The 16,358-nt window shown below is 46.9% G+C and overlaps 9 protein-coding genes across 9 annotated transcripts; 7 read left to right on the top strand and 2 right to left on the bottom strand.

Moving 5' to 3' along the window:
• Window positions 1-324: 324 nt before the first annotated feature.
• Window positions 325-1,539, top strand: PEX3 (Pex3p; the record flags this gene model as incomplete). The annotated part of the gene is made up of 1 exon (XM_024856684.1): window positions 325-1,539. The coding sequence occupies one exon, from the start codon at window positions 325-327 to the stop codon at window positions 1,537-1,539; it is 1,215 nt and encodes a 404-aa protein (XP_024716283.1).
• A 119-nt stretch (window positions 1,540-1,658) lies between these two features.
• Window positions 1,659-2,153, top strand: SKP1 (SCF ubiquitin ligase subunit; the record flags this gene model as incomplete). The annotated part of the gene is made up of 1 exon (XM_024856683.1): window positions 1,659-2,153. One exon carries the CDS (start codon window positions 1,659-1,661, stop codon window positions 2,151-2,153), a length of 495 nt encoding a protein of 164 aa, XP_024716282.1.
• A 307-nt stretch (window positions 2,154-2,460) lies between these two features.
• On the top strand, window positions 2,461-3,627 carry C7M61_001268 (uncharacterized protein; the record flags this gene model as incomplete). The annotated part of the gene is made up of 1 exon (XM_024856682.1): window positions 2,461-3,627. One exon carries the CDS (start codon window positions 2,461-2,463, stop codon window positions 3,625-3,627), a length of 1,167 nt encoding a protein of 388 aa, XP_024716281.1.
• Window positions 3,628-3,647: 20 nt separating this feature from the next.
• Window positions 3,648-5,084, bottom strand: C7M61_001267 (uncharacterized protein; the record flags this gene model as incomplete). The annotated part of the gene is made up of 1 exon (XM_024856681.1): window positions 3,648-5,084. The coding sequence occupies one exon, from the start codon at window positions 5,082-5,084 to the stop codon at window positions 3,648-3,650; it is 1,437 nt and encodes a 478-aa protein (XP_024716280.1).
• A 1,056-nt stretch (window positions 5,085-6,140) lies between these two features.
• On the top strand, window positions 6,141-8,489 carry KSP1 (putative serine/threonine protein kinase; the record flags this gene model as incomplete). The annotated part of the gene is made up of 1 exon (XM_024856680.1): window positions 6,141-8,489. The coding sequence occupies one exon, from the start codon at window positions 6,141-6,143 to the stop codon at window positions 8,487-8,489; it is 2,349 nt and encodes a 782-aa protein (XP_024716279.1).
• Window positions 8,490-8,639: 150 nt separating this feature from the next.
• On the bottom strand, window positions 8,640-9,986 carry C7M61_001265 (uncharacterized protein; the record flags this gene model as incomplete). Its single annotated transcript, XM_024856679.1, has 1 exon — window positions 8,640-9,986. One exon carries the CDS (start codon window positions 9,984-9,986, stop codon window positions 8,640-8,642), a length of 1,347 nt encoding a protein of 448 aa, XP_024716278.1.
• Window positions 9,987-10,449: 463 nt separating this feature from the next.
• C7M61_001264 (uncharacterized protein) lies at window positions 10,450-11,844 on the top strand (the record flags this gene model as incomplete). Its single annotated transcript, XM_024856678.1, has 1 exon — window positions 10,450-11,844. The coding sequence occupies one exon, from the start codon at window positions 10,450-10,452 to the stop codon at window positions 11,842-11,844; it is 1,395 nt and encodes a 464-aa protein (XP_024716277.1).
• Window positions 11,845-12,155: 311 nt separating this feature from the next.
• On the top strand, window positions 12,156-13,172 carry C7M61_001263 (methylglyoxal reductase (NADPH-dependent); the record flags this gene model as incomplete). Its single annotated transcript, XM_024856677.1, has 1 exon — window positions 12,156-13,172. The coding sequence occupies one exon, from the start codon at window positions 12,156-12,158 to the stop codon at window positions 13,170-13,172; it is 1,017 nt and encodes a 338-aa protein (XP_024716276.1).
• A 129-nt stretch (window positions 13,173-13,301) lies between these two features.
• On the top strand, window positions 13,302-16,304 carry C7M61_001262 (uncharacterized protein; the record flags this gene model as incomplete). The annotated part of the gene is made up of 1 exon (XM_024856676.1): window positions 13,302-16,304. One exon carries the CDS (start codon window positions 13,302-13,304, stop codon window positions 16,302-16,304), a length of 3,003 nt encoding a protein of 1,000 aa, XP_024716275.1.
• Between the last annotated feature and the right edge of the window lie 54 nt (window positions 16,305-16,358).

Raw genomic sequence — 16,358 nt, 5'->3', positions numbered from 1 at the left:
TAGATCGACCGGTCGCGCCATCTCTTACCAGGTTGAGAGCTCTTGACAACGGCTGCAAAGTGCCACTTCAAGCCGCAACATCGGCGTCAATTTCGAGGATAACTTTACATCACCAACCAAACTCAATGTCCTCAAAACACCATCTTTTTCATACGAAATTCATGTTCCGGTCACTTTGGACTACCCTACCTCGCTAGTGTGGGGGAGAAGATAGTCACATGACGAAGCCTCGGTTTCGCGATCCCCATAGTGAACTCACAGTCAATCCAACCAGAATAACAGTTGACACTTTACGGATTCCAGGCAATCTCCATCAAACATATTATGCCTGTATTCCCGACTGTGGCGGCTTTCTTCCGCAGACACAAGAGAAAGCTCCTCTGGACGTCTGCCGTGGGGTTTTCCGTGTACTTGCTTGTCAACCAGTTCGTCATCAAGCGCTTCCGGAACTTTCAGAATTCATTGAAGCAGGAGCTTTTCGTTAAAGAGCAAATCAGACGCCGTTTCATCCAGACTCAGCAGGATTGCTACTTGACAATTTTGGCCTTGTTGCCTGTATTGACCCAACCGGTTCTCAACTTCTTGCCCACGGAGGCAATCACCCTGGCTCTCAAGAGAAAGAAGAATACCAACAAGGAGATGAGCGACTCACTCACCACTGAGAATTTGATGGCCCATTCCAGCCAGGATAACGTCGCATCTTCGTCCGACTTGCTGGCTTTCTTATCCAAGTCCAAGCTTGAGTTGTGGCACGACTTGAAGGTCAAGTCCATCTCGAGGATGCTTGCCCTCATCTACTCAGCAGCGGGCTTGCTTTTGCTCACGCGTCTCCAGCTCAACATCTTGGCTAGAAAGGCATACCTTGAGCTGGCCATTGTCATGGCCGGTGGCTCGGTGCCTCAGAACTCGCAGTCCTCGTTTGACTACTTCATTGAGCAAAGCTACCTTTCCTTGAGTTGGTGGCTTCTCAACCACGGCTGGATGCGCATGGCAAACGGCCTTGAGAGTCTTGTGGAGAGCAAGTTCAAGGAGATTACCCCCAAGACCGAGTTGTCGGTAGACACCTTCACTCAGATGCTCCTGGAGATCAATGCTGGAATCATTGCGGACGGCCTGCTCGTGAAGAACCTTTTGTTCCCTACGGAGTATGACAACTTGATTGAAACGCTTATGAACACCAACCCCGAGCTCGTCAATGAACTCGAGAACCAGGATTCCAACCTTGTGAAACTCATCAACGAAACCAACTTCATCATCTCCAATGACTTCACCTTGCATGTGTTCTCGTCGCTTGTGAGAAATGGAGTGGACACTTTGGGCGACAGCATTTCTGTGGCGCTCAACCCGGACAATGTGCCAGGCAGGTTGCACAAGCTCGCTACCTTTTTGGCCCAGTTGTCTGTCCAGTCCAATGTCATCTGCGACCCCCAGAACGCCGAGGTAGACGGGGAGGTCACTGGAAACATCTACATCAACAACTTTAACGACTTAGACGAACTTGATGAGTTCAGCGCCAGTATCTATTCAAACTTTGAATAACCAGTTTCATGATATATATATAACCAGAGAAAATGTGTAGAGAGTGTGTATGGGACAGTGCACCTGCGATATATCGCAAGTGCGGGTACAGCGTAAGAACCAACTACACATAACCAGACATGCCTAAGGTTGTGATTATTTCCTCTGATGAGGAGAAATTTCCTGTTGATGTGGAGGTGGCCACCAAGTCCGTTCTTATCAAGAACATGATTTCCGACTTGAAGCCCGATTTGGAAGAGGACGACGAGGACTTCGAGATCCCAACTCCCAACGTCAGAGCCAACGTGTTGGCCAAGGTTTTGGAATGGTGTGAGCACCACAAGAACACAATCTTTCCAGATGACGACGACGAGGATGCCAGAAAGTCGGCTCCCGTGCATTCGTGGGATAGAAACTTCTTGAAGGTCGACCAGGAGATGTTGTATGAGATCATCTTGGCTGCCAACTATTTGAACATCAGACCCTTGTTGGATGCCGGCTGTAAGATTATTGCCGAGATGATCAAGCACAAGTCCCCCGAGGAATTGAGAAAGACGTTCAACATTGTGAACGACTTCAGCCCGGAGGAGGAGGCGGCTATCCGTAAGGAGAACGAGTGGGCTGAGGACAGGTGATCGTCAGACCCCTCTAGGAGAAGCGAGTCTATAGTGGAATGAATGAATAAAGAAGAGAGAGGGAAAGAATGGTTGTGGGTTGTAGGACAGTTTAGTAAGCAGGCCGCAAAGATGTCAAATAGTGGTCCTGGTTTTCATCCCCATCACTTGTAGTTTCAATATGACGCCCACAATCTACATTATTCAACCCCTGTTTCGTAATGTCCGTTGGTGTAATTCAGGTTTCCCGTTGCAGCCGTGCAGGCAGCAGATTTGCAGACGATGGTTCGCAGAAAGTTTCGCATCCATTTGCAACTACCACAGCACTATGGAGCACCAGGAGCCTGTGGTGAGGCAGGAATTGGAGGAATCGACAGGCAATATGCCTAGTGAGTCCAGCGAGCCCACTCCTGAAATCCCTGTTTTGGAAACTGGACCAGAGGTGCCACAGGGACCTTTCGACCCTAGCACCATACTCGACCTACCGGCCATGTCACTGGACAAATTAGCAATTATTGAGGCGCTGCTAGCGGCTGAGTTTAATTCGCTTTCCAAAGATTACGTGGACGCCCGGGCCGAAAGAACAAAATATTTGCTCAGTATCATAGACGAGCTGATTCTGGCTGCAGAGAGTCATGACCGAGAATGGAGCACGATATATGGGGAGAAAACAAAAAACCTCGAAAAAGTCATTGCAGCCCCTGAACACTACTTGCTTGGGATGTCGGAGGAAAAATACAATGACGAAACCCTTCGAGCTCTGATAGCGCTGATTGTGGCTCCAAAGGATCTAGACGATATTGCAGCCCGCAACGACAAGCTACCTTTTGCCCAGCATTTCAAAAAAATATCAAAGCCCTATGAAACACAACTACAAGCTCTGCGAAACCAGTACGACTACCAGAATGCCTTGATTGATAATAATGTTACACGCAATAAGGAAGTCATCTGGGAACAGTACCTTCAGGCTATGCTCGATCGTCGCGACGACCTCATAGAGAAAACACACCACGAGCTTGCCCAATTATACGAAGAATTTCACGGAATCAGAGCGGAACGCTCCGCAATTCTGGATTGGAATCACTACTTTAAGTCGGTGGTGCCCGTCAGCGAAATGGCCGAGTCGGAGCCCCACCTGCAAGCACGTCTAAAGCGGGAAAACATCGATTCTTATTACGACATTGATAATCGCTATTTCAAGAAGAATAAGATCCAGTTGACCAAGGCCAAGATGGATGCGCTTAACAATTTGCGAGAATTTGAGGCCAAGCAACGTGGCCATGGCATGCCTCATCATGAAGAAGCAACTGTCAAGCTCACCTCTTGCTCGGGCCTTACCCAGGATGAGGTGGATGCCGATCTTGAGGCCCTACGTAGCAGCAGGCTGCACGACAGAGGGGAGGCCAACCATTCGGAGGATAAACCAGACGTCACTTCTGAGCTGCACGTTAGTCCGACGCAAACCAAATTGGAGTCAGTGTCACCACAAGCCTAGTGTTAACAATTGCAACTAAATCATTCTTTTTCAAGCAAGATACTGGCATTCTTGAGACCCACAGCACCAATCGTCTCGTGACGAGACTCGAGCAATTTGGGCTTGCCCACACTGGAGATAGTGAATCTGTCCGACAGACTAATACCGTAAGCGGACTCCTCGGCATCTGCAAGCACTTGTTTCAACCATTGGAAAATGGTGAGAACAGAGTCGTTCTCAAAATCAAATTTATGAATGAGACGTTTACCATTTGGGAACCTGAACTGTATTCTTGTGACCGAACCAGCCGTAGGCTCCGTATGACTTTTGGGCTCAATGCTCTCAAATGCATCCTTCTCCTCTGCGGGCTCCTCCGCTGCCTCCTCTTCGTCGATTGCAATGGCATCCTCTGCGGTCTTGCCCTCGGTTGCAGCAGCGGACTGTCTCATTGCAAACTCGATCTGCTGCTCCTCAGACATAGCATCAGGATCAAACTTGACCTCGTGTTTAACATGAGGATTGTTGGAGCCGGGCACAAGCGAGAACTTCTCCAAAAAGAGTTCGACATCTGCAAGCCACTCTTCAGAATCTGGTACCTCGCCATCGGTCCATTTCTTGACCCTTTCACCTGTCATCGGATCTAGGATGGAGATGTGTGGGTAGCTGTCTGTATGATAGAAATTGACGTAGGACTCGCCATTGACGGAGTCATGCTGAAATTGGAGGAAGATGAAGTTTTCCTTGACACACTTCTTGATTTCGGGTTTAGACCAAAAGTCTCTGTTCAAGACCTGGCACTGGAATTCACTCTGGTCCTGGATATTCATGAGGATCCACTTCTTTTCGGCTCGACCCTTTTGTTTGGCACCGTCTAGGTTAGTGCGCTCAATGAGGTCGAACGGTGGCTTGAATAGCTGTGCAAGTCTTCTTTGCGTAGATGTCAAGTCGTTCATTCTTTCTTGACGAACTCTGGACCTTCTATTTCTAGGTGGCGATGTTTCACGATCTAGATCGACCACGCCTTCCTCATCGTCTTCGTCATCCAATTCCACGATCTGTGGCTCATCCGAGTCTTCAGCGTCGTCATAGTCCTCCATATCATCTTCCTCCTCAAAGCGCTGGTTAAATACACCCACACGTCCCCGTCCAAACATATCCTGGATTCTATCGACGGGATTTTGCATAGCACCAAAGTCTGACCAGGAATCCATCAATGTCTCATGGCGATGGACGTTTGTGTCGGCTTCTCTTACATTTTCCTGATAAGCTTCTTGTTGGAGTCTCTGGGCGATATCTTCATCATTGGAGCTGGCTCCAGTATTGCCAGATGAGCCACCGGTGGCTCCATTTGCACCCGACTCCATGAAGAGTTGCACGGCATATTCGACATTGTTACCTGTCAACTCTAAAAACCGTTGAGCAGTTGCTTCGTCTTCTGTGCCTGTAAACGCCAAAAACGTGGCTATATCGTTATCCATAGCAGGCAATGGAATGAAACTTGGTGGTGTAACTGGACGGGAGCGGTTGATATAGTGGACCTGCTATGGTACTGCAGATGGGCACCAGTTGTGGCGATCCAGCAAACCAGAGGCGACAATACTTCAACGGTATTTATAAATTTTGCAAATTCAGAAGTTTACCATTTGATTTAGGAATCTTTAAATCAATCTATTTTGTAGTGGATTCCGATGATGCACTCGTCAGGGTACTTGGCTGCGAAACGGCAACTCACGCATGCCGAGATCAGAGCACAATGCCCTTTCATCATTTAAGGGGTTCCATTCTCTTCAATGGAAGAAGCCTTCTTCCTTTACTTTTAGACCGCCCTTTCTATCAATGAGCTGTTTCAATTGCATTTTTTTGTTGCTCAATTGAAGAATGTTATGTCAGTACTACAGCCTGTTCATACCGTTTTCGCAACCGTTACCTCAACGTGCAAAAACATGCACAACTACAAATCATGTCAGCAGAAATAAAAACTTGAAGAATCAAATATTTATCATATTCCACCTAAAAGTCCCAAAAATCGAGAAATGAAAAGCATTTTCTTGGATCTTACCCCTGTAGCAAATATTGACCGCATGAGGACCAGCTTAGACCCACACCCGTGCCTCCTGTATGACGACATTGTCGTAGTGCGATCTGTGTCACGATCGATACTGAAGAAGGGTATAGACGTTTGAACCTTTTTAGCAGCACTATAGTTGATCTCCCACTAGCAGCAAGCGTGTGTTTGACATTCCAACACAAGCACCACTTCAGCGTGAGAGCAACCTAAGAGTGTTCCGCATTCCTCCCAATCCCACCAGATTCGCTTCTGTTTTACCCCAACTTCAGCATCTCGAAGCGTCTGTCACCTTCACCATAGCATATACACCTGTCGATATCAACTCAACTAGGATCTTACGGTGAATCAACATCATCCAAAGCGCAATTACGTCCCCTTTGAACATTCTCACCCTTGTACATTTTTATGCAATCCACTCATTACTCATAAGATCCATCATCTGCACTAAGGAACCTGCTTTGCTTTTATGGAACAATATAATCGATACGACCGGGGCGACCTATTGAAGGAACGCTATCTCAAGGTTGCCGATATCAGCGAAGGCTCCTACGGGTTGGTGTCGCTTGCAAAGGACACCACCCTCGATAACAAGTTGGTCGCAGTCAAGTTCATCTTTCCTATTGACTATAAGCGAACCAAAGAATTGAAAGAGCTTTCAAAGACTGGAAGAGCCACTTCCTCTCCGGCAAAACTTAGATCCAATGCCGCTCCTGTTGTCGAGAACCAGCCTTCTCACAACACGACATTGAAAGCACTCTATGAAGAGACTAATAAAGAAATACGCATCCACCAAATTCTTGGTGTTCATGACAACATAACGAACTTAATTGATTACTTCGATTCCTATCTTGTGCTCGAATACTGCCCTAGAGGTGATTTATATGAGGCTGTTCAAAATGGACTTGGCCCCAGCACTTCACAAGATATCAAGGATGTATTCAGCCAAATTCTTGATGCCTTGGTATTCTGTCATTCAAACTCGGTATATCATAGGGATTTGAAACCAGAGAACATATTGATTGACCAAGACTGGTCGATCAAGATTTGCGATTGGGGTCTTGCCACTACTCAAAGGGTAATCACCAACAAAGCAGAGTTTGACATTGGTTCCGAGCGTTACATGGCTCCTGAACTTTTTGATACTGAGCAAGAATCTTACGATGCCGCCAAGGTTGACTTATGGTCAGTTGGCGTGATTCTTCTCACTCTTGTCTTCCACAAGAACCCCTTCCAAGTTGCAAATTACACTGACAAGCGCTTTCTTCAATTTTCTGCCAACAGAGAAGCGCTCTTTGACTTTTTCAGCAGCATGACTGGTGAAATGTTCAGCACGTTGAGATTCTGCTTGAACATCGATCCGACAAACAGAGATTTAGAAAGCTTGAGGCATGAGCTTGACAACCTAAAGTTCTTCACCATCGATGAGGAGTATTGGGCAGAACATTCCGACGAAGAGGAGAATGGTTACGAAGAAGATTATTATGAAGAGGGTACTGCTACTACCCAAACCAACGAGGGACCCGAGCAGGTTCTTGAGTCAGAATCAGACGACGAGATGTTCAAGTTTGATACCGAGGCGAAGGAGATGTCACCTCCCGAAGCATTAGTTGCGTCTCCTGTGTTAGACAACGGCCCTCACATTATCATCGATGACGAAGTCAAACTCCTTGAATCCAACTCGGAAGCTAGCACAGCTTTGGACACTGACTCAATCCAGAGAGATGATAGCATGCCGTACAACCGCCGTGCCGATGCACTTTTATCACCCGATATGGGGGCTCGCCCCATTCCTATCAGCGCAGGGCAAAAGCTCATCCGAAACACGAGAAAACCATTTGGCGTGGCATCTTACAACAAGGGAGCTTTCAGTACCAGAAACGGCTTCAGTCACCATGGAAATTCAGGCAGTGTGAACAGCGGCAGCTTTGGTGCGAGGTTTCGCCGGGAAGACTTCTTCACACCAAGAAGTGTCTTCAATCACTACATGGACAAATATGGTGAGCAACGTGAGCATGAACGTTCAGAAAAGGATAAGAAAAGAAGATGGAAACGCGGTCGCAAGAAGCAATCATGGAAGCGTGGCAACGGCTACGATGGACACCGGAATGGTAACCAGCTTCGCAACACTTCCAAACGCCATAACCATTCTTCTGGTCATCAATATAATGACTCCGGCCGGCGGAAGTATGTGCCAGGAAAGAGACGCACAAGACCGGAATCCATGCAATCCCCACTGTTACAGCCACAAGGCACCTCTCGTGGAAACGGCAAGTATGTGCCTCCAAACTTAAGGTCTCCCTTGGCCAAAGCCACTGATCATCTCGCCACAGAAGTTGATAGCATGAACTTGAACGATGATCCTGTGTTTCAACTTGAAGGCGACTTCAATGTGGCCAGTAATGGTTCTAACCATGAACCGAAAGAGAAAGACACCCTCAATGGAGTTAAGAAGCCTTTGTTCAACACAATGTACGTCCAGGCTTCGGACTCGAATGACAGCGCCCGTTCCAAGACTCATATGAACGGCAATGATAAAGGAAAATACATTCCTCCATTCAGAAGAGGTTCACACACTGGTGCCATTCAACTGGCGAACTCGAAGCCTATTAACGGATTCATGAACGGCTCTCATCATGCAGCCTTGCAGGGACAAAACTATTTGCATGATCGTACAAACTCGTTCAAACGCCGGTCGTTCCAACCTGGATTGAGCTCTTCGTACGTTAAGTTCCAAAACGATCTTGACGAGACTTCTCGAAGCGTACCGGGTCACAGCTGGATTGAACAGAGTAAGAATCGTTCTGGGTTTGACTAGTCATAGGTTCGCCGAATGCTACTGGTAACTGTCCGCATGATTTGGCAACCTGTTGTGCCTCTTGATGCATCAAATCCGATATGCACTACAAAATATAGAAAAGCTAATTCATAACGAATGATACGAAGAAATCATCAATATGTAAGTCGTTCAATCTTGTGTAATCGCTTCACAGAGCTTTAAAGCAGATCCTGCAAACCACCAGTAGTCTTTGAAATACTGGAGCTTTTGAAGACATCGTTTGGACATTTGATCATAATACTCCTTAAAGGAGGACTTTTGAGCCTCTGATCCATAATGAGTATTCAATTCGAGCTGAAGAAGAGCAACAACATGTAGCACGGCATGCACCATGACTATATGGTGTAGCACTGGTGACAGATCTAGAGTGTCTAGGACCATGGCTGATGTTTGATGGATCTGATCGATGGTCAATACTAGCTGTTCGTCGAATGCAATTGACACCGCAGTGTTGTGAAGCAGGAGGGCCACAGAGTCAATACCCTTTCGTAAGTAGAGTAAGCAAAGATAAGCATGCGTAATTTTTAGGAAGCCCAGCTTCTCTGCGTCATGTTTGATTTCATGAGGGGACCAGTTTTCGAGGTCCTTTTGTAATGCATCGTCTTGTGTTCTGTTTGATGGTGGTCTGTAAAGGGCCGACTGAATCCTATCCACTAACATACAAAGCTCGTACCAAGAGTAGAAAACATTGAAGTCACTTACTTGGTGAGGGCCCTCATCAAAGTCTGCTACGGTCAATGGTTCCACGAAGAAATCATGAACGTTAAAGATCATTTCTCGACCACTGGTAGCGGAAATTTGCCTATCACAACAATACGTTGTCCACAAGAGTCGTTTGAGAAGTTCTCGTTGGAACATTTGTCCACTTTTTGGAAATGGAAATCGTATGATCTCTTCCGAGAATCCCATATTGGTTATTGCAAGCTCCCCACATAGATTGCATGCTTTGGCGACGAATTCTTTAGAGGATGTGACGCCCTCCATGCCTTCTTCGTGAGTGGAAAGTAAGATGTATACCTGGATCAAGACAACCTTGTTTGTCTCAATCAACTCGAGCAATTTGCACCGGTTGTAGAGCACCGCTAGGCGCTCTCGAAGCTGCTTTTTATGAATGGAGGTGTCGAATCTCGTCGCAGCTAAAAAGATAGCATTGAGTAGAATTGTGGGTTGGTTCTTGAAGTCATCTTCGATATTTCGACTCACAACCGGGTATAAAGGATAAAGGTGTTCAATAAATAGTCTCACTAGTCTGCGTTGTTCTGCAGCACTAGGCAAGGCAAAGGCATTCTCACTAGCTAAGTACTTGTTCAAATTAGGATTGACCTTGGCAGAGCTCTTTGCTTCTCCTCGCCATGGATAGTATAATCCGTAAGCATCGCCATCAAAGCACAAGACCGAGTCCTTACTTAGAAACGATGCCAATGGCTGTGTTGCACAGACGAACTGTGGTTTTCTTTGGTCTCGATCCCGGAACATTTTGAGAAAAGTGTCCTCGTCCAGATCATTGTGAGCTTTTGGCTCTAATGTCAAAGTATACTTTTTGTCCCATTCACATTTTAACTTCCCTTGATTGCATCGAACACAGCTCTTCTCTCCAGTGACGACTTCGCATCTTCGCTTACTTGAGCGACAGGACAAACATGCATTGTGAGCACGCTGGAGTTAGTGAATTCCTCTAGATCTTTCATGAAGTACATACCTCTCTCTTCTTGATAGGAAACAGGGTCACGAGAAAAGTCATGTTGTAGAAGCAGACTCGGTAACGGGAGGTTTACCATACTCGGAGTGCGGGCGGGTTACCGAATCGGGACAGAGGCGGAGATTGTGGGGCAGAGGTATATGCCGTCAAAATGGCTGCAAACCGAGATGTCACGATGCCTTGAAGAATATAAATACACCAGGATCGGTAGCACTTATTCTTCATCAAAATTATTCAAACATGCCATCTGCTACTACTGAACTCAAACACTTCGATCTCTCCAAGGCCACAGTCAGGCCCGACGGAGACATTTCTACTTCCTTCAACTCGTTTGGTAAGGGAGAGACATATGACAGCTCTTTCTGGGCAGACATCAAGAAACTGTTGATCAAGGATCCTGTTGCTTTCAAGGAGAGCTGGTTGAGACTCAAGGAAGCGTTTGCCAAGGGTCTTGAGGAGATAAAGGAGAAGAGAGGCGACATCATCCCATCGGTGTCCATGAACGAGTTGTCCAACATGGACAAACTGAAGAGGGATGAGATCTTGAAGAGAGGCTGCGTTGTCATCAAAGGCGTGATTCCAGAGAAGGAGGCTGTCGGATACAAGGAGGACGTTCTTAAGTACGTGGAGAAGAACCCTCAAACCAAAGGATTCCCTCAGCACGCTAAGGTTGTCTATGAGCTCTACTGGTCCAAGCCTCAGGTGCAAGCCAGAGCCCATCCTAACTTGAGAGAGGCCAGCAGATTCATGAATAACCTTTTCCATGCTGACCCTGACGCCAAGGTCCTCCTTGACCAGAACATCTCCTATGCCGACAGATTGAGAGTGAGAATGCCTGGTGACGCCTTGTTCATGCTTGGTCCTCATTCTGACGGTGGTTCGCTTGAGAGATGGGAGGACCCAGCCTACAGTGCATGCTACCAGAAGATCTTTGACGGAAAGTGGGAGGAATTCGACCCCAATGATGCCACTCACAGAATCAACGTCAATATGGAGAAGTATGCCTCCAACGGTAACTGCAACATCTTCCGTGCGTACCAGGGCTGGTTGGCCGTTTCTGAAGTGGCACCAAAAGAGGGCTCTATTCTCTTCGCTCCTTTGATCAAGGAGGTCACTGCTTACTGGATGATGAGCCCATTCTTTGACGAAAACGATAACCTTAAGTTGGACTCTTCCTTGCCAGGCACATTCCCAGGAAAGAGTCAAGAATTCAACAACGAGACTCACCCTGGTCTTCAATTGGATGACTTGATGGTGCCTGTGCCTCGTGTTAACCCTGGAGATATGGTCTTCTGGCACTGTGACTTGATCCATGCTGTGGACCCAGTCCACGAAGGAACCCACGACTCCTCTGTTTTCTACATCCCTTCGGCGCCATTGTGTAACATCAACGCCAAATACGTGGCCATTCAGCGTGAAGCTTTCCTCAAAGGTCTTGCTGGACCAGACTTCCCAGGATTTCCTCACGGTTTAGCCGAGACCGAGCATGAAGGCAGAGCCACTAGTGAAGATGTTGAAGCTACAGGCGGCGTCGATGCTCTTCGTGAACTCGGTCTTGTTCCGTTCAGCGCCGAAAAGCTCACACCCGGCGAAGCAGCTATCGTCGAAGAAGCCAACCAGTTGTTGTTTTGTTAGGAGAGTCCCAGTTTGCAGCCAAAACTGTAGATAGCCGAACCAGGCACTAGCCGCTGCGGCTTCCCAAGTAAGGCATTCCGCAGCCGAATCGCCTTCCCCTTCCAACACTCCGAGATACGATCAGGCAGATTGCCCGCAATACATGTACTTTTTAAGATCAATCACTCTTCACTTATTTCCGCTACCTTCGCACATGCCTGCCACATTGTGGATTCTTGCAGATATCCCGCTAGACACTGCGCATTACTAAGGCGCACCGTCCCCACTATATAAAGCCTTGGTTGCAACTCTTTTTCTTCACCACATTGAAAATGCCTGAATCCGTCTTTGTTTCCGGAGCCACTGGCTTCATCGCCCAGCACCTTGTCAAGCTCTTGCTCGAGAAGGGCTACAAAGTCGTCGGCACCGTGAGATCTGAATCCAAAGGTACCCACTTGTCCAAGTTGCTCAACTCTTCCAACTTTTCATACGAAATCGTCCCCGACATTGAGCCAGAGGGGGCTTTCGACGAGGCTTTAAAGAAACACCCAGAGGTGACCGTGTTTTTGCACACCGCCTCGCCATTCCACTTCAAGGCCACAAACTCCGAGGAGGAATTGCTCAAGCCTGCCGTCAATGGTACCAAGAACGCCTTGAAGGCGATTGAGAAGTACGGCCCTCAAATCAAGAAAGTCGTCGTCACATCTTCGTATGCTGCCATTTCCACTGCCGAGAAGGAGGGCGACGCTTCCCACACCAACAACGAGGACTCGTGGAACGAGATCTCTTGGGAGGAGGCCAAGAAGGATGCTTACGCTGGTTACCGTGGATCCAAGAAGTTTGCCGAGAAGGCCGCCTGGGACTATGTTGCCGAGGAGAAGCCCAAGTTCGTGATCAACTACGTCAACCCATCCTTCGTTTTCGGCCCCCAGGCCTTTGACTCCGAACTCAAGGACAACTTGAACACATCCTCCGAGATCCTCAACGGGTTCTTGAAGTTGAAGCCTGACTCAAAGGTGCCGGGAACCAGAGGTGGCTTCGTCGACGTCAGAGATGTGGCCAAGGCTCATGTTGTTGCGTTCGAGAAGAACCTCTCCAACGAGAGATTGTTGCTTAACGCGGGTAGATTCGCCGCCCAGGACATTCTTGACATCTTGAACGAGAAGTTCAGTGCCTTGAAGGGCAAGATCCCTGAAGGTAAGCCTGGCGCTGGCAAGGCTGTGAATGACAGAATGTGCAAGATCGTGAACGACAAGACCAAGAAGATCTTGGGTTTCCAATTGATCGACTTGGAGACTACCGTCTATGACTCTGTGAAACAGATTCTTGACGCCAAGGCTAAACTCTAAATAAACCAGTATATATGAAACTTTTTTTCAGTTGGATGTAAGAATGGTTGCAAATTCACCAGTGCCGTCACCTGCACAGATTATGCGGTATAGATATTCTCCAGTCTTTAGCTACTATCGGTTGGTCCGATGCCTCTCAAAAATCCCATTTCCTCTATTTCTGAGGACGTCATAGAGAAACTACAGCATTATGGGCCAGTAACCGCCGTCAAACTTAACGAAAATTTCATCTACGTTGGGTACGGCCCGGTTCTCAAGATCTTCAACCGCGATGAGCACGATGAGTTAGTCTTCAGTCAACAGATCTTCAAGAGAAATAAGATCCACGGTATAGCCGTTCGGGGATCAAAAATAGCTGTCTCTGGAGCTCGTTCGTTTGCTGTTTTTGAGCCTTTCTACAGAAACAATCAGGTGAAGGTTGTAGAGAAAGCGATCAACGAGTGGATTATAGCGGTCGAATTCGTTGCAGAGACTCGTCTATTGCTCTTGACGTCACATAACGAAGTCTTGGATATCGATGTGTCTGACGCTTCTGCATTTAAATTGCTGCAGAAGATCCATTGTAATGAGAAGTCTATCTTGTACAGTGGTTCGATCAGAGTTTTGAGCGATTCTTCAGTTTACATTGCAGCTGGCACAGTGATGCACGGAGTCATAATATGGAGCCTATTTGATCGCAAAATTCTTCATAACCTCACTGATCATGAGGGTTCAATCTTCGGGGTGAAGATGGATCCTACTGGTCAATACATCATATCATGCTCAGACGATAGATCGGTCAAACTCTACAGCTTTGCAGGTGAGCTATTGGCAAGCGGTTGGGGACACGGATCTAGAATCTGGGCGTTGGAGTTTATCTCAGTCACAAATGGTGCTATACGATTGTTTTCTGCTGGTGAAGATTGCACAGTTCGTGTGTGGGAGTACATCGGCCAGTCAACGTTGCAACAACTAGCACTTTACGACCATTTCCATTCTGGAAAGCATGTTTGGTCCGGAGATGTGCAGAGCGGTGAAGATACCATATTCGTTACTGGAGGTGCAGACGGTAAGATCAGAGCTGAGAAATTAGAAGTGAGCCGAACGCAATGCATTACACCAGAAACGATTGCAAACGCTGGCTTTGAGTTGGAACCTAAGGAAGCCATTAAATCGTTTGGTGTCTTGAGTTCTGCCCAGTTTCGTTTAATTATCACCTCAAAGGGAAAAGTGTTGGTCAATGATTATCGTGAAGACACATGGATCAAGCCTCAGTTCGATGGCATTACAGATGAGCAGATCTCCAGATTCAGCATGCTCAAGACGTTTGAGGGAGCTCGTTCTTTTGCTTTATGCTCCGGTAATGGTGATGTGATTATCCTTGGTGTTGACGAGAAGAGACAATTGTATCACGTTGTGAAACAGAATTCCGAGGCACCCAGAAAAATCATCAATGTTTTAGCAGCATCAAGTCCTGATGATGGTAGTATTTCATTGCTCCTCAACTCCCCCATTCCAACTGAGCCCATGGAACTTTTGACTTTTGCTCAAGAACACGGAAAACTTACATTCAGAAGTTCCGTCGGTCTCCAAAAGCCGGACCCACGGATTTTCATCCCCACCTCCTTCTATCTTGATGTAATCAACGACTGGGTATTAGTCGGCTCCCGTCACGCCAATTTTGCGTTGTACGAAACAGGCCTGGCAGACCCACAGTTCCCCAAAATCACCAGAAAGTTGTGTTCTGGTGATACAATTACAACTATTAGCAAAATTGAAAGCCATTCAGGCAAAACTGTGGCGTTGGTGACTCTCCGTGACGGTATCTACATCTTCCTCGAGGTTTTTCAATCAACATGTGGCCTCCAATGCTCTGCCATTCTTCAGAACAAGATCACCAAAAGTATAGAAGGCGGCTTCATGAGGGATGGCCATCTTTTTTTGTATGGGTTTAGCTCATCTTGCTTTTTCCTTTGGGACGAAACGAAACAGATTGAGCTCTCCAAGGAGGCTTGTGGTGGAGGTCACAGACATTGGGATGTTAGTGTAAGTACTGACTCTCTTCACCTAGTGTTTTCCTACATGAGTCAAAGAAACCTTTTTGTGACAGATCTACAGTCAAGCTGGGGGGCTACCAATGGCCTTTTAGCTGAAGGTACTCACGGAAGAGAGATACGTGATTTTGCTGTTTTAGACACTCTCGAGGAAGATGGCACTAAACTTATGGTGACTGCTTCTGAAGATGCCACAATCAAGGTTGGAAAGCTTGATGCAGATGGAGAGGTAAACTACCATTTGACATTGAATAACCACATCTCTGGTCTTCAACGAGTTGGATTCTTGAGTTCGGATTACATTGCAAGTTCAGCTGCTAATGAGGAGCTCATAATCTGGAAGATAACTCGTCTTCTGGGAGGATTGGTAGCTGTTATTGAAGTTGGAAGAGTAAAATCAGGCGAAGAGTTTCCCGACTTGCGTATTATGGATTTTGCAAGCAAAGAGACCGCTTCCGGCTTTTGGATTGCAACCGCTTATTCGAACTCCAAAGTAAAATTATTTTATTTTGACAAAGCTCAACTGCTTCTTCAAGAGCGTGCTGAAATTCCATATGGTACCGTTTGTGTGTTAAACATCGAGCTTCTTTCGTTTGGTGCATCCAATTACGTTATGACCGGAACCTCAGATGGTAACCTCACCTTTTGGTATGTGAGTGGCATTCTCAATGGCGAGAGTCTGGTTACAATCGAGCCGATTATCAAACAGCAGCTTCATCAAAGTGGCGTCAAGGCCATTTTACCGTTGACTCAAGCAGATGGGTCATACAAGATCATCACCGGTGGAGACGACAATTCGTTGATCAGCTCACTGGCCAAACTCGATGATGGCACCCTTTCGTTAAGAACGACAGCATTCGTAGAGCAAGCTGCATCTGCGACAATTACATCCATTTCAGACGCCTTTGAAGACAAGGTTCTTGTCACGTCGGTCGACCAGATTGTTAGAGTTTGGGATACCAAGAATGGCCTGTTGGATTGCATTAGTGCTACTTATACTACAGTCGCTGACACTGGTTGCAGCGATACAACTACGTTTCATGGCAAAGCGATCGGTATTGTCGCTGGTGCCGGTCTCAGCACATTATCCTGGAAATAGACATACACAGCATTGGTAACTTGGAGATATTTATTTATAATCGTCGATCTATAG

Source organism: Candidozyma pseudohaemuli (assembly GCF_003013735.1).
Source record: "Candidozyma pseudohaemuli strain B12108 chromosome Unknown scaffold00001, whole genome shotgun sequence".
Classification (NCBI taxonomy): Eukaryota; Fungi; Ascomycota; class Pichiomycetes; order Serinales; family Metschnikowiaceae; genus Candidozyma; species Candidozyma pseudohaemuli.
This window is presented reverse-complemented; position numbering and strand designations above follow the sequence as displayed.